Source organism: Dendrobates tinctorius, unplaced genomic scaffold (genome assembly GCF_039654945.1).
Source record: "Dendrobates tinctorius isolate UK_male_01 unplaced genomic scaffold, ASM3965494v1 ptg000194l, whole genome shotgun sequence".
NCBI lineage: Eukaryota > Metazoa > Chordata > Amphibia > Anura > Dendrobatidae > Dendrobates > Dendrobates tinctorius.
Window position 1 is genome coordinate 467,881 of NW_027361861.1, and position 18,184 is coordinate 486,064.

The 18,184-nt window shown below is 42.0% G+C and overlaps 1 protein-coding gene across 1 annotated transcript in view; it reads right to left on the bottom strand.

Moving 5' to 3' along the window:
• STARD9 (StAR related lipid transfer domain containing 9) overlaps positions 1-18,184 on the bottom strand; it is a 292,466-nt gene that overhangs the window by 16,074 nt on the left and 258,208 nt on the right. The window contains exon 28 of the mRNA XM_073552673.1: positions 14,719-14,867. Within this exon, the coding sequence (XP_073408774.1) occupies positions 14,719-14,867 (149 nt within the window). The remainder of the gene's footprint in view (positions 1-14,718; positions 14,868-18,184) is intronic.

Sequence of the window (18,184 nt, forward strand, 5' to 3'; positions counted from 1 at the left end):
GGTCCTAAAAAGTATTGACTCTGGGCAGAGGGGCTGAACACAAATATACAAATGCTCATTAGGAAATATTCTTTATACAGTATGACGTATGGAGAATCAATCATCCAGGGGACAGGTCTTTCCTTTTTTTTCACCACCTTATAGTACCCGTACACGTATATATTACTTTTTCGGGAACACCCCTATGCTTCGTATACTAGCAGGTGCGGGAATGGGTCCCATAACATGGTCAAACCATGCCCCAATAGAAATTTCACTGAAGACCTCCTGACTGTATACCCGATTATGCCACTGGAGACTTAATGAGAGGTTAATGAAAAAGCCTCATCTCAGAGAGGAATACTTTGAACTTAATGTAGGTTCAGTTTTATCAGAAGCAACGTTATGGGACTTAAGAAAAACTAGAAATTGAAACAAGAGGCTTTGACCTCAGAATTAAAGCTTCTCGAAGCAAATATGCTCGCTAACCCTTCCAGAACAACCCTTAAATGACTTAGGGTATGTGAACACATTGCGAATTCTACTGCGGATTTTGGTCCAGAATCTCCTGTGTTGTATAGTAACATTGTAATCAATGAAAAACGCTGCAGGTTCATTTCCGCAGCATGTCAATTCTTTGTGCGGATCTGCAGCGTTTCTGCACCCATTGACTTGCATTGATACGCAGCAAAATTGCAGGTCTAAAAAAGGTGACATTAACCCCTTATTACCCCATATCCCACCGCTACACGGGAGTGGGAAGAGAGAGGCTAAGTGCCAGAATTGGCGCATCTTGCACCATTTCTGAGACGTCTGCAGGCAGGTTATTGTAGCCGGGGGGGGGGGGGGGGCTATGAATATCAGCCCGCAGCTGTCTGTGTAGCCTTTCTGGATATAAAATATAGGGGGACCCCACATCATTTTTTTGGGGGGAGGGTCCCCTTATTTTAATAGCCAGTAAAGGATATGCAGACAGCTGCGGGCTGATATTCATAGCCTGGGAAGGGGCCATGGGTATTACCCCCTTCCCAGGTTGCAAATATTGGCCTCCGGCCGTCGGCTTTCCCCCTCTGGCGCAGAAAATTGCGCGGGAGCCCACGCCATTTTTTTTAACATTTTTTTTTTAATAAAACATATTGGACATTAATAAACATGGATATATCTATGGAAATATCTATGTAAATATCTGGAAATATCTATGGATGTATTTATGGATATATCTATAGATAGATCCATCTATCTATCCATCCTATATCTATCCCATATTTATCTATCTATTATCATCTGTCTATCTGTGTGTGTAATGGAGTGTGAGTTGGACAGAAATGACATCACAATTTTTTTGTTGTTGTTAAATAACATATTTTTATTTAGCTTACAAAAACGCATACAAATCCACAGGCAAAACAGCACAGAAAAATCGCATCAAATCCGCATCATAAACGCATCAATAACGCACCTACGTTTTCTTCCAAGAGATGCGGATTTTCTGCGGAAAAATCCGTGGTAGAATCTGCAACGTGTGCACATACCCTGAAAGACGTTCGGGCTCAGGTATTATTAGCTTTGAAATGGGTGGACAAACTTTTCTATACTCGACAAAGATATGAGAAAGCCAATAAATCCCACACTTTATTAGCTAAACAACTTAGAGATCATACAGAACAGACTACTTCTCATGCCTTACATAATAAGCAATCAAATTACACATAACCCTAAAGAAATTGCGGACATTTTTGAGACTTTACCCATATCGTTCCCACTCAGAGATTTACGTGCTTTTCAAGCAGTCACTTTACATTTCATATGGGCGGGAAGACATCATAGAAATCCAAAGTCAGTAATGTTGGCTGATAAAAAGATGGGAGATCTAGCGACACCTAACTTGGATCATTATTATTCAGCATCGCACCTCCGCACGATCCTATCGTGGTCTTGTAAACTTGCCTATACCAAATGAAGGGAGATTGAAAAATTATGGTTAGCCCCAGCTCACCCCAATTCCCAGATCTGGAATGGGGCTACAATCCCCCCCATCAATAGACCTATTGGGTCCAGTGATGCATACCAGAAATATATGGAGGGTCTGCTCTAAAAAAAATTCAGTCTGGCATGAACAAATTTTGCCCTTCCTTCCTTTTCCAGCCGAGATTCGCTGAAAGTTCAACCCACTTATTTACAGGGGTATGGATTCAATCTGGCTTGTTTAACTTTGCTGACATAATTAACTATAAAATGTGAATTCTACATTCCTATTATGAGCTGAAAACAAATTTCTTTCTCCATTCTCTTTCATTATTACAATATATTAAAATTAGGCACTTTGCCTCATCATTATTCCAGGGTCTGCAGACCTCCATTCCTACCACCTTTGAGAGACTGTGCAAGAATAGTTCGACAAGAGGTTTAATATCTAGTATTTCCAATATTCTACAGGCTCCAGACACAGATTCCTGAACTAGACACTCGTATATGCTCAAATGGGAGGTTCTATATTTCAAATTTTTTTAGACTGTACACTGATTAAACCGTTCTGGGCGATAGTCCAACTCCTCACTAAGCAACTTTTTGGAGTGGTTCTCCCATTAAGTCCTCAGCTTTTTCTATTAAATATTTTCCCTAAATCCATATCCAAGAGATCCATTAGATTGCTTTTACATATGTTAACAGCAGTACGCTGTTTGATTGCCTACCATGGGAAGCAAACCTCTCCACCTTCTCAACTACATCTATACTCTCACATCAAAGATATCAGGAACTTTGAATACCGGGCAGCCCTTAATGAAAATACTGTAGAGAGATTTAACCTTATTTGTTCTCCTCGGGATTCCTTTTGGTCCATGTTAAATATATGACCTGTATGAGATGGATATAACTAGGTCGCAACATTCCACATCATTTCCCCCCTTTACTTTTTTCTGAGTTTGTGTTTGTTTGTAAAATTTACTCTTTATCTACTGGAAAATGTTTAACTAATACTATAGTATAAGACTGGTTGTTAACCTATAAATGATAGTGAAAAATCTAAAATGCCAAATTCTTTTTTAAACTGTAATTTTACAGGAAAAGAAAAAATAATGTCTTGGTACATTTCTTTTTTTTTTTAAATTCGTTTATTAAACCATAAACAAGACAAACAACATACACACTTATATATGATGATAAGCATTGCATAAAGTATATACACTCTCCACAGTTTTAGATATAAAACAAAATGCATATGTCAGTTTACATATGGAATAAAATGTAGTGTCAGGTTAACCATGCAAGCTTTTATATTGTTATTCGATCAATAAAGTATTTTTAACTTTCTAAACCAAACTATAACTACCAGTTCGCAGACTAGTTCCACATAATCAGCTAATTATTATGCAATGTCTCCCTCCTACAAGGTAAGATGAGAGGAATTCCACCTCTCCCAGATCTTTTTCAATTTGCCAGAGCACCCTCTATTTCGATACAGCGTACGCTCATATGGAGTAACCGCATTCACCAAATCGATCCAAATCCTGAGGGAGGGACATGAGTTCCCCATCCAACGCAGTGCCAGAACCTTTCGTGCCATAAATAACGTTTCCCGTAAAAAAATCCCGATATAATGACCCCAAGATTCATCATCCCACACCCCAAACAGGCAAACCAGCGGCTCAGGGGGAACAGGAGCTTGTACCAGGGAAGTTAATAATGACGTCACCTCCTTCCAATATTGTGCAATAATAGGGCATTGCTAAATCATGTGTATAAAGTCTGCATCCAATGAGTGACATCTCAAGCATTCCGATGATTGGAATCGGCCCATCCTAAATAGTCGGGTCAGGGTCAGATATGATTGATTTATAATATATAATTGTGTCATTCTGTTATTGATAGACGGAGACACCCCGATCGGAGATTCCAGAATTTCGCCCCATTCTTCTCCCTGTGCATCGGGGATGAGCCTCTCCCACTTCCCTTTAATCGAGTTTATGGCGGATTCCGCCCCTACCGATAGCATATATGTGTACACTAGGGTGACCGGATCTCATATGGGGGGGAAAAAATGTCAGAATCTTGTTCGTCTGGACCCCACAAAACGATTCCCCTTTCCAGATATTGAGATAGCCAAAATTTGAGCTCGATCAAACGACGTTAACCCGTGCCGCTCGTCGCTCAAAGTTTGAAAAAATCCAAATTGAGGTATTTTAAGATTTAGGTATTTTGCATAGTCTGTTAAGACTATAAAGAATGTGACAACAACATTGCAGAAATAGCCCTGACCAAATTTTCGAACCATTTGTGGTATTTGAATGCAGAGTTGGTGGGATTATCGTTTTTTGATCCCACCATTACAGACAATGAAAAGTTGTTAATGGCTAATAAATTGCTCAGTAGCACAGATGAACCATCAGAGCACGCTAACCTACATGAGTTGATAATTTTACATAGTTATCTAATCTATTCTAGAGCTTTTGTTAAAGTAGTTTTTGAAACGTCAGAATATAATGCTCGGCATTTGCTTACAACTTGCAGGACATATTGCTTTTGTTCTTCATCTTTTGTCAGAAGGTCGTTAAAGTCGGTTACTTCCTACCTCTTTTAATTTTTCTTTCCTAACTTTTGGATTTACAACCCTAGCGTGCTCTGATGGTTCATCTGTGCTACTGAGCAATTTATTAGCCATTAACAACTTTTCATTGTCTGTAATGGTGGGATCAAAAAACGATAATCCCACCAACTCTGCATTCAATACCACAAATGGTTCGAAAATTTGGTCAGGGCTATTTCTGCAATGTTGTTGTCACATTCTTTATGGTCTAACAGACTATGCAAAATACCTAAATCTTAAAATACCTCAATTTGGATTTTTTCAAACTTTGAGCGACGAGCGGCACGGGTTAACGTCGTTTGATCGAGCTCAAATTTTGGCTATCTCAATATCTGGAAAGGGGAATCGTTTTGTGGGGTCCAGACGGACAAAATTCCGACATCGATTTTTTGCGGTCACCCTAGTGTACACAGTGGAGATGAGACCCTGGGGACCTTGCGATTTAAGGATGCCTGTCAAGGGCAGAGACGATATAGCTTTGTTTACCCCCATATTTCTCATATGTGATTGAAAGGCCGACCTCAATTGTAGATAACGGAAAAATTGGGATCTTGGGACGTTACATTTAACCTGTAATTGTTCAAAAGACACCAAGGTTCCATGATCGTGCAAATCGCTTACCGAGGAAACATTGTGTTGAGTCCAGAACTTGGCAGACGTGTGTTCAAGCAATGCCGGAAAATAGCCATTATTCCACAGGGGCATTTCAGCCACTATGTCTCCAAATCTAATTACTCTCTTAATCTGCCTCCACACTGATCGTGCCAGGCGAAGCAGGGGCAGCAAACGGGGGACATTTATTTTTTCCGACTCTAGGAAGCCCAGTGGATAGCTAACTCGTGCAGCGTGGAGCAAGTGACTTTCAGAGTTAGGGAGGTGATCATCAGGCATCCACTTGCATATGGCTTTGGCCTGTCCAGCAAGATAATATAGAAAAAAGTCTCGTAGCGCTGCCCCACTTTCCTTTTTTGGTCTTTGCAGGGTGAACAGCCTGAGTTTGGGCCTAGCTTTTCCCCATATAAAAGATGTAATTTGAGAGTTCAAATTTGCAAAGGAGGATCGGGGTACTACCACGGCACTGTGCTGAAGAGAGTAGCTGAGCTTAGGGAGCAGTATCATTTTGATTAAATTAATATGTCCGGCTACAGAAAGCGGGAGTTTACTACAGATTAGAAATTTATCTTTAACCATTTCCAACAATGGGTATATGTTGAGCCGCAAATCCAACAAACTGCTTTGAGATGTTAACACCTAGATATTTGAAACTGGGTACAATAGGTAATGAGGAGAGGGCCACCAGTCGTGGCATCGGAGAAGGGCATCAGGGCAGACTTTTCCCAATTTATATATAAGCCGGAATATTTACTGAATTTATTGATAGTGGCTATTACCCGTGCCAATGTGTCTTCCGCGCTACCTATAAAAATCACCATGTCATCAGCGTATAAGCCTATGGTGTCTACTCGACCCGCTATTTCTATATCTTCAATATTAGGGGAAGATCTTATACGAATAGCCAATGCCTCGATCGCCAGGGCAAAAAAGGGCTGGAGAAATGGGACAACCCTGACGGCTTCCCCTATGTAATGAAAAGGACTCAGATATAGAACTATTTACAATGACACGAGCCTTAGGTTTCATATATAATGTACTAACCCATTTTAGAAACCTGTCGCCAAACCCATATTTCTGTAAACATGCACATAGGAAGGGCCAATCAAGGGAGTCGAAAGCCTTGGCCGCATCCAGCGATGCCAATGCCCATTGATTATCTGGTACCAGGGAGCTATATTGGACCACCGACTGGACTCGTCTAATATTAATAGAAGTGCTTTTACCAGGCATGAAGCCAGTTTGAACAGGATGTATAAGTTCTAATATAATCGAATTCAACCTGGTAGCCAAAATTTTCGTAAAAATCTTAAAGTCCACATTCACTAATGATATGGGGCGATAAGATCCACAGTCTAATGGGTCCTTCCCCTCTTTTTTAAGTACTATTATGTTAGCTTCATAGAAGGACTCTGGCATAGACCCTCCCTCCCAAATCCCTTGGAACACCATCTACAACAGTGGTGCTAATATCTCCAGGTATTTCCTATATAATTCAATGGGAAACCCATCAGGTCCAGGGGCCTTCCCAGACGCCATGCCCGTTATGGCATTCTCTATCTCCTCCAGAGTAAATTTAGCATCCATAAAGGTCCGCTGGGAAGGGCTTAGACTGGGAAATGTGATATCCGACAGGTATTCCAAACACCTCTGACTATCAACATCACTTCTAGAGTTGTACAGTGATCTATAATAGTTATGGAAGCAGCTCAGTATTTCTTCAGTTGAAGACACCAGAGTACCATCTAAGATACAGATCTGTAATATTGTGTTAGCAGTGTTGTGCTGACGTCCCAAATAGGCCAAGAATTTACTTGCCTGGTTCCCCAGCTCAAAATAAGATTGACGGGCAAAAAATAATTTGCGTTTGGACCTGGTGTCTGTGTGTTGAGTATATAATCTTTGAGAAGCCAGCCAATCCATCCTATTGCCACTAGTCTGATCAGATATGTAGGTGGCCTTCGAGTCTCTCAATCGCTGCTCCACCTCATCATCCTCCCTCGATGTCACCCGTTTTATATAAGAGATCGTAGAGGATAAGCAGCCCCTCAAGTATTCCTTAAAGGGAATCTGTCACCCCTTTTTTGAGAGATCATATAATGATATCATTCAATTGTGAGTCACATAAGGATTCTCTTTGTACTTTTGCTTCCCCCTGACCCCGCACCTTTCATGCATAAATACCTTTTATATATCGGTTCAGATGTATGTAAACTGCCGCTGTCTGGTCCGCTGGGCGGGGCTTATTCAACTGCTCCCCCTTCCCTGTCTTGCTCTACACATTTCTTCTTGTGTAGAGCAAGACAGGGAGGGGGAGCAGTTGAATAAACCCCACCCATTGGACTGGACCGTGGCAGTTTACATACATCTGAACCGATATAAACAAGGTATTTATGCATGAAAGGTGCGGGGTCAGGGGAAGCAAAAGTACTAAGAGAATCCTTATGTGACACACGAATGATATTATATGATATCTCAAAAAAGGGGTGACAGATTCCCTTTAAGGGCATCCCAAAATAAGTTAACATTCCGGGGTTCAGGGTGGGATGAAATGAAGCAATGTAATTGATCGATCGTTCTATCGGGTGATTCTATCAACTTCAGCCAAAAGGGGTTTAATTTCAATGCCATCTTGTTGCTGAGTGGTCCGTATTTATGTTTAAGAACGACAGGGCTATGGTCTAAAATCCCCCTACTGCCATGTTCTATGCTATCTACCCACATTATTAGACCACTGGATCCAAATTTGTAATCTATACGTGACAAGGAGCGCTTAGTGGATGAATGGCAAGTATATTCCCTCTTCTCGGGATGTCGCGTTCTCCATAGATCCAGCCATCCACTGCCCTCCATGAACTGTGATAGTTGGGATATAACCTGTGGGAGAGACTCCCCCTGCCCTTCATCACTCAATCTCAGCCTGTCAAGACGATTATCCATGACCTGGTTGAAATCGCCCATGCATATGACATCTGCGTCTGGATAGTTCAGGGCGAAACCCATCGCCTTCTGGAGAATAGACATATTGGCTGGAGGGGGATTGTTAATACATAGAATAACATATTGTCTGGAATTAATAAGTGCATGCACAAATACAAAACGTCCCTAAGGATCCCTTCGGGCCTCCCTGGCCTCCCATCTAACGTCCTTATGTATCAATAGCGAGACCCCCCCTTGAATAACTGGTATGAAATGAGTGGATATACCATTGTGCCCACGGTTTCTGCACACACCGAGCAGTATCCCTGGTCAGGTGCGTCTTCACCAAGGCCACAATGTGCGGACGGCATTGCCTGATCTGCAAGAATACCTTGATTTTCTTTTGGGGGGTCTTAATGCCCCTCACATTCCAGGTCATACATATTATTTCAGACCCCATTTTTGTCTATCTGAATATGGTGCATGCTAGTACCCGAGCAGAGATTGGAAACATCACATAAAAGACAGGGTTGCCACTGACTGCGACTACTACCTAAAAAACTATTAAATCTGAGACTATTAAAAGGAAAAAAACAAAACATTAGTCTAGTAATATAGGAACAGAGTCCCACGCCCCTATTGAAAAAAGAATAAGGGGATACCATCACTGAACTCAGTGTCCGGTATTGTTGTTGAACTGGATACCCGCCGAGGAAGCCCCAACTGGGCCTCTAATTGAAGGATTCAAATTGGCAGCGAGTACATTAGGATTCCTTTGCAGGGGATCCCCCATGGGACCGCAGCCACTCAGTCGCTTCCGCTGGATCCGTAAAAAACATAGATGAGCCCCCGTGTACAACCTGGAGCCGGGCCGGGTAGATCATGGAATACTCGATGCTCCTCTCTCTGAGCCGCCTCTTAATTTCAATGAATTGTACCCGCTGCTTCTGAAATTCCAAGGAAAAATCCGGGAAAATGGAAATCACAGCATTATCAAATTTGATGGGGCTTTTTTGCCGTGCGAGACGCAGAATGGTGTCTCTGTCTTTACAGTTGAGGAGACGTGCCAAGAAGGGTCTAGGTGGGGCTCCCGGAGGAAGGGGTTTTGTAGGGACCCTATGCGCTATTTCGACGGCGAATACAGGAGAAAATTCATCTCCCAGTGAGGCCTTAAGCCAGCCTTCCAGAAATTGCTCAGGATGTTAACCCTCTGAACGCTCCGGAAGTCCAATGACACGGATGTTATTTCGACGCATCCTGTTCTCCAGATCGTCCGCTTTTTGCTTCCAGGCGTTCATAGAGCCTGCCACCTCTGTCAACTTGACCTCCATAGGTGCGATGGTGTCTTCTACCTGGGATACTCTCATCTCCACTTCCGTAATGCGTCCCCGCATAGCTTGCATGTCCTGTCGGAGTCGCCCCACCTCAGTGTACACGCCTTCTATCTTCTTCGTCAGAGAAGTCCTAGTTAAGGAGATGGCTTGCATTAGCTGTTCAGACGCCTGTTTGAGGGTCAGTTCTTACTGCTCATTCTCCTCCTCACTCCCAGGGGGACGGCTTTTTCGCTGAGCTTGTGAAGGGTTATTTTTAGGAACCCGTACACTTTCAGAGGGGTCGGGTTTGGCATATTCTTTTAATTTTTCTGCTGCTGCTGATCCTTTAGATCGACTCATAATCAGTGACAGTGCAGCGCAACAGGACAACCAGAGGTGCAGGCTCTAGGGACTTTCCCCCAATTATATGCACAGCAGGGCTTGTAAAAAGAGGTATATCTCAGAAGCAGCTCCTATGTAGGGGGAGTCACATGGATCAGGAAGGGCAGTGTCTGGTGTTGCAGCAGCAAGGTTTGTCACAGCCGGGGGGGATAGAGACCACAGCCCCCGCAGAGACAGCAGCAGTGGGGGGTACAGAAGTCCCCACAGAAGTGGCGCCAGCGGCACAGTGAATCTATTAATGAAAGGGAGGAACGCAGGGCCCAATTTTTCAGGGCGCTCAACGCGAGTCCCTTGTGTCCTCAGGATGTGAGTCACCGTCAGGTAGCACTGTGGCAATGGAAGCTGGACACCGCAGCTCTTACTGATAGAGCGTGCGTCTTAAGATGGCTGCCGCCTCGTGCAGGCCCTGCCGCCGCTCCGGCTCCCCCGGCTTTCAGCTCACCAGAGCTACCTCATGTCTCCCTTCGGGGTCCACCGGGGTCCCTGGCATCCAGATGTCACGAATGCTGACAGGTGTGTTGCAATTATGAGGCCAAAGACGCAGGATGGAAGCTGGATTTTCAGGAGCTCTCTCAGTGTGCTTCCTCGGCTACATAGCCACGCCCCTCCGTCTCGGTACATTTTTCCATTCATCTTTCCTTCAAATACATGAAGTCTGCCAGCACTGTATACTGAAAAATAGCCCAACACCATGATGTTCCCATCTCCAAACTTTACTGTTGGTATGGTGTTTTTGGGGTGATATGCAGTGCCTTTTGGCCTCCAAAAATTGTGTGTATCATGGCATCCAAAGACTTCAATTTTGGTCTCATCTGACCAGGTTATATTCTCATAGTATTTCACAGGCTTGTCTAAATGTTTTTGAGCAAACTGTAAACACGCTTGAACATGCTTTTTACTCAGCAAAGGAGTTTTGCATGGTAAGCATGCATTCAGGCCATGAAGGTTGAGTGCATTACTTATGTTTTGTTTTTGTTTTCAAACAATAGTACCTGCTGATTCCAGGTCTTTCTGTAGCTCTTCACAGGTGGTCCTTGGCTCTTGGACAACTATTCTAATAATTCTTGTCACTCCTTTTACTAAACTCTTGCGGGGAGGACCTGGTCGTGGCCAGTTTATGGTGAAATTATGTTCTTTCCACTTTTGGATTATGGCCCCAACACTGCTCACTGGAACCTTCAGTAGTTTAGAAAGTCTTTTGTAACCAATGCCATCAGTAAGTTTTGCAACAATAAGATGGCAAAGGCATTGAAGCAGCTCACTGGTTTTACACATCATAAGATGTTTCTTGTGTGGCACCTTGGTAATGAGACCCCTTTTTGTAGGCCATCAGTTGAACCAGCTAATATTATTTTTCACTAAGTGGCAGGATTGCTTTCTAATTAGTGATAGTTGTCTCATTTTTGCACCTCTCTTTCTTCCTGTGTTCAATACTTTTTCCCTGTGTCATTTCTCATTAAGCATATCTTAATTTATGGACATCTGTGCTTTGATTTCTTTGCCTGTGTGCTTCGGAAGGGCTGTTGCTGACATTTGGTGAAAATTTCATGCAAATAGCAAATTTACAAATATAATTACTTAGAGAATTGTTGATGTGTTCACCCACTTTATAAACATTATACTGGATATATCTATATATATTAAACTGAATGTGTGTATGTGTGTATCACCAACCAATCACGAAGCATCTTTCATTTCACCAGAGCTATTTAAAAGAAGCTGAGCTGTGATTAGTTGCTATGAGCAACAGTTTTCCTTGCAACCAATCACTAAGCATCTTTCATTTCACCAGAGATGTTTAAAAGAAGCTGAGCTGTGATTGGTTGCTATAAGCAACAGTTTTCTCACTCCACGACAACACCTCAGCAGACAGTGACCGAGTGGGAGAAATCTAGTATCCCTGGGAACATAAGCTCCCTGCCATTGTCTGCCCCCAGAAAGGAGCAGAGAGCACGACAGAAATGAATCCCCCCTCCCGTGCTCTTATCCCCATCACACATCCTCCATCCCATAGGCACATCTTCCCTCTTAAAGGGATAATTGGTATGGAAGTCAGGCCAAATCCATCCAGTGCTTTAGTTCTGACCCCAGGTCTCTCTTAAAGGGATCCCTTGTATGGAAGTTAGGACTGTTCCATTCAGCTCTGTGGTTCTGACCCCAGGGTCTCTTAAAGGGATCATTGGTATGGAAGTTAGGGCAATTCCACTAAGCACTCTGGTTCTGACCCCAGGCCCCTCTTAAAGGGATCCCCGGTACGGAAGTGAGGGCAAATCCACTCTGCGCTTTGGTACTGACCCCATGCCTCTCTTAAAGGGATCTCCGGTATGGAAGCTAGGGTAAATCCCTCAGCGTTCAGATCCTGACCCCAGGCCTCTCTTAAAGGGATCCCCGGTATATAAGTCAGGGCAATTGCCTTCAAATGCTCTGGTACTGACCCCAGGCCTCTATTAAAGGGATCATTGGTATGGAAGTCAGAGCAAATCCATTCAGTGCTTTGGTTTTGACCCCAGGCCTCTATTAAAGGGATCCCCGGTATTGAAGTCAGGGCTATTGCCTTCAAATGTTCTGGTACTGACCCCAGGCCTTTATTAAAGGGATTATTGGTATGGAAGTCAGGGCAAATCCATCCAGTGCTTTGGCTTTGACCCCAGGCCTCTCTTAAAGGGATCCCCGGTATGGAAGTTAGGACTGTTCCACTCAGTGCTGTGGTTCTGACCCCAAGGCCTCTTAAAGGAATCATTGGTATGGAAATTAGGGCAATTCTACTCAGCGCTCTGATTCTGACCCCAGGCCCCTCTTACAGGGATTCCCGGTATGGAAGTGAGGGCAAATCCACTCTGCACTTTGGTACTGACCCCAGGCCTTTCTTAAAGGGATCTTCGGTATGGAAGTTAGGGTAAATCCCTCAGCGCCCTGATTGTCACCCCAGGCTTCTATTAAAGGGATCAGTATTGGAAGTCAGGGCAAATCCACTCAGTGCTCTGGTTCTGAAGCCAGGCCTCTCTTAAAGGGATCCCCGGTATGGAAGTTAGGACCGTTCCACTCAGCACTCTGGTTCTGACCTCAGGCTGATGTGGGATATTGGGGTAGTAGTCCTTTGGCTCTGACAGGATGATGTGGGATATTAGAGGTAGTAGTCCAATGGCTCTGGCTGACGGGATGATGTGGGATATTAGGAGTAGTAGTTCGGTGGCTCTGACGGAATGACATGGGATATTAGGGGTAGTAGTACGGTGGCTCTGACGGGATGATGTGGAATATTAGAGTGAGTGTGGCTATGCGGAGTGGGCGGGGCTCTACACTCAGCTTTACATATATAGATATAATCATTATAATTTGTTATAACTAACCGTAGTTAGTTACTATGCCCGGACAGCGCCGGGCTCTTCAGCCAGTATATATATATATATATATATATATATATATATATATATATATATATATATATACACACACACACATACATATACACACACACAGAACACACACAAAGTGTATGCCATGTAAAAGTTTGGGCACCCCTGGTCAAAATTACTATTAGTGTGAACAGTTAAGCAAGTTGAATATAGAATGATCTCTAAAGGGCCTAAAGTTAAGAGCCGACACATTTACTTTGTATTTTAGGCAAAAAAATCATCTTATACACTTAAAAAACATTTTATATTGATATACACAAAGTGGCTAATCCAAGGCTTTTTATCACCCTCTCAGGACTGCATTTTGCATAACTATTTTGCTTTCCCACAGGACAATGATCACTTACTCACAGATTATGTATGCATATGCTTGGTTGTTTCCATCAGTCCCATATAATAATATTATTATTATTAGCAACATATCTACACATACTCATCTTCCATTCCATTTTAAACTCTCCTTACAATAGTGGTATAATTAAAAGGAAAGGGACAAGATGTGGATCAGGGAAATGCCAGTTTTATGGTGAAGCATCTGTAAATGACAAGACACAGTGCCATAAAAGTGGTGGTCATCAATAACAGTGGTAACCATACAGTGCCACTGGTTATCCCCATCCACTGCTAATCCAGCTAGAACTAAACTGTCCCTGCTGCAGCCTTGTGAACAGCTTCTAAGGCTGGTTTTACACTTGCTGTGTTTTTGCTGGCCTTTTTTGCAGCGCCAATGCATTTCTAAGGGGCTACAAAAATTAGTAGGAGGCCGTGCTCTGCATGGCTGTATTTGCGACCGTGAAAAAATATCGAGCTTGCTCGATATTTTTCACGGCTTACTGACACGGCCGCAATGCATTTCAATGGTGCCGCAAAAACAACGTTAGCTTGTTTTTGCTGTACACCGTATTTGCGGATCACAAATTTTTTTCCCTGCTATTTGTTATAACAGGGAAAACAGCTATCTGAGAAGGTTTTTTGCGGCCCGGTTTTGCGGGAGACTGCAAACATTTCTGCAATACGGTCCGCAAAAACGGGCCGCAAAAAAAAACGCATGTGTAAAAGTAGCCTAAGGCTATGTGCACACGCTGCGGATTGGTCTGCAGATTTGTATCTGCGGAACTGCAGTTAAAACCGCAGGTAAAATGACCTGCGGTTTTACCTGCAGATTGGCCTGCGGTTTATCACCTCTACAATGGAGGAGATGGTAAAACGCAGCAGAATCCGCAGAAAAGAAGTGACATGTCATTTCTTTCTGCAGATGCAAAACCGCAGCTTTTCCGCAGTTAAAAATCCGCAGCATGTGCACAGCAGAATGTAAATCACATAGATTTACATGCTACTGTACACTGTCTGCAGAACTGCTGCAGATCCACAGCGAATCCGCAGCAAAAACCACAGCGTGTGCACATACCCTAAAGGATGCTACATGTAATTTTCATGGATGTTTACAGAGTTTTTTTGTGGTCCAGGAAGGGACTAAATACATACAGCTCACCTCTGCCATTGCACTGGCCTGGACCTTAGTGGCGAGTTCTTGGTAGGAAACTGCAGTAGGGTGGAGAATAGGATCACGCTGGAGAGAGCAGAGAATTGGTTTTCCAGGTAGTGATTCCACAGTAGACATACAACTGGCAGTCTTGGGATCTTAACACAAATACATAATTTTTAAGATTAGACAAGTTATAGAATTATTCAACACAAACAATGATTAATGTTTTGGTAGGTTAGCAAACATAATATACACATTTTTAAAGGGAATCTGTCAGTAGGATCAACCCTCCTAAGCCGTCTATATGGGCATGTGGGTCACAGGAAGGTAAATAAAATGATACCTTGATGTCTGTGATCAGATGTCTTATTCCAGAGAAATCAACATGCTTCTTATGTAAATGAGCCATTAAGATCTATGGGGCGGACATAGATCTCCCTGAGTATCTGCCTCCAGAGCTTATCATAAATGAAAGGGGGCATTACCAGTGTGAGACATTTAGATCAGGAGACCAGACTGTCAGTGATTACATGTCTCACACTGGTAATGCCCCCTTTAATTTATAATAAGTTCTGGAGGCAGATTATTGGGGAGATCTATGTCCGGCCCATAGATCTTAAAAGTTAATTTACCTATTAAGAAAACCAATAATTCCTCTGGAATAAGTCATTGGATCGTAGACATCAAGTTAACATTTTATTTAACTATTTATGACCTACATGCCCATACAGACAGCTTAGGAGGGTTTATCTTACTGACAGATTCCATTTAAAATGGCCCTCTACAAGATATTGTGAAATGGAAAATTCTGAATTGTCGCTGTGCCATACACCCTATCTATTCTATTATTTCTAAACACTGTTTTTTGGTGATTACTTTGTATGTCCGTTCATACTGCACCCACACACACAAATGATACACCATTTGAAAGGTAAGCTTGCCCCCTTCAGCAAGAAAATAGTCAAACAAACCACACATCCACAATTTGATCACAAAATACAGTTTAAACATTAATTTTCACAAACCTGCAGTAAGGAAAAATGACCTGCAGGTGGCACCACAGTACCCCAAAGCACACTACTACAAAGCTACTTACAGACATCACAAACAAATCCAAACATTTGTCTTGGGGTCTTTCCAGCTTGCTCAAGTGTTTGCCCAGCCTATTTCAGACACATTGAAGTATTGCACACTTCACTGCAGGTGAGTCACATATGCAGACACATTTCTATACATGCACTGCTTTTTCGCTGATTACTTCGTCCCACACACACAAATGATACACCATTTGAAAGGTAAACTTGCTCCCTTCAGCAAGAAAAGAGCCAAACAAACTACACATTCATGATTTTATTACTAAATACAGTTTAAACATTCATTTTCATAAACCTGCAGAAAGACACAATGACCTGCAGGTGGCACCTGAACGTGAAGACAATTTTTGGCCTCTACTTATCAAACCAATTTATTGTATTACCAATCTACAGTTGTAAGTTAGGTGCCACAGGTAAGTTACAGGTCCTGTTAATTACACAAATTAGAGAAGCATCACATGATTTTTCGAACATTGCCAATACTTTTGTCCACCCTCTTTTTTATGTTTGGTCTGGAATTATATCCAATTTGACTTTAGGACAATTCTTTTTGTGTTTTTTCATTTAAGACAAATTAAATGAAGATAATAATACCAAAGAATTTGTGTTTGCAATCATTTTCAGGAAGAAACTGAGTATTATCTGACAGAATTGCAGGGGTGAAAATACTTTTGGCCACAACTGTATATATATAAATCCAAAGTAAAGAAAGGAGGTCGCACTCAGCGAGCTGATGAAATATGTGGCAGATTTATTGGCACATGAATAACATGTCGGCCAGGGAATAGATGTGAAGAGTGAAGAAACAGCTGACAATGGCCGTTTCGCGCTGTCCAAGAGCTTCAATAGGTCATAGTGTGGAAGGAAGTGACGGGTTCATAATGAAATCACATCACCTGGTTCCTCCTCCTTCCACCGCTGTTGCTTAAATGATGTGAAGACAATACACAATCTCACAACAATATCAAAAGTATTATATAAATACCAAGTATATCAAAATTTTTTTACATATAAATAATGTACATATATATATTATATATATATATATATATATATATATATATGCACCACGATGCATCCTAGACAATATCCCAGCGAAGAAAAAATATATATTTTCCTGGAAAAAAAGGAGTAAAACCGTCCAAGGAAATATTCCCCTTAAAAACTCTGTGGAAAATTTTTTTTATTCCTAGAAACCTCCTTGAGGGAAAAATCCCCAATGAGTTGTATAATGGTGGGAAAAAAACATTATTCTAAAGAAAATACAATAATTAAATGTGTGAGTAGGTGCTATGGTGGAAATGCACTATATGGAACTATTGAAGCTGAATATGAATAAAGAAGAGGTAGGAGGTACATAGAAGACCTCAATATCATTTCCTTTGCTGGAATCAAAAAGGATCTTTGCCTCCACAGGGAGGAAATTTACATCGTATTTTATTAAGACGAGAATCCAGGTGGATCATGGACACCTGTGCTATGGGTCCTACTGGATTCAATGATAAAATAGATATGGCCGTCTTTTTGGGAGAATAAAATAGACTTGTGGGTTTGGTCCAATATAAGGTAATCTTTTTTATTCATATTCAGCTTTCATAGTTCCATATAGTGCATTTCCACCATAGCACCTAATCACACATTTAATTATTGCGTTTTCTTTAGAATAATGTTTTTTTCCTCCATTATACAGCGTATTGGGGATTTTTTCCTCAAGGAGGTTTTTAGAAAAAAAAAATTTTTTCCACAGAGTTTTTCAGGGGAATGTTTCCTCGGACGGTTTTACCCCTTTTTTTCCAGGAGAATATATATTTTTTCTTTGCTGCGATATTGTCTAGGATGCATCGTGGTGCATATATATATATAATAATAATAATAATAATCTTTATATAGCGCCAACATATTCCGCAGCGCTTTACAGTTTAACAGTTTCAAAACACAAGTCATAAGTAACAACATTAACAATACAATAATTAAAGCAAAATAAGACGAAATAAGATGACCCTGCTCGTGAGAGCTTACAATCTACAATGAGGTGAGGGAGATACAGAGTACAGGTGTGTATTTACAATTGTGTATTTACAAAGAAGATCCAGCCATCTTGAGGGAGTGAAGGATGGATGGCGATAGTGAATGGGCTACACACGCACACTTACACATAGAATGACTTTGATTAGTGAACGTGATAGGCCGCTCTGAACAAGTGTGTTTTGAGGGAGCGCCTAAAACTATGCAAATTGTGGATAGTCCTGATTTTCTTGGGGTAGAGCATTCCAGAGGCTAGGAGCAGCATGGGAGAAGTCTTGGAGTCGGGAGTGGTACGGATTACTGCAGAGGTCAGTCGAAAGTCGTTTGCAGAGCGCAGCGGTCGGCTAGGCCGA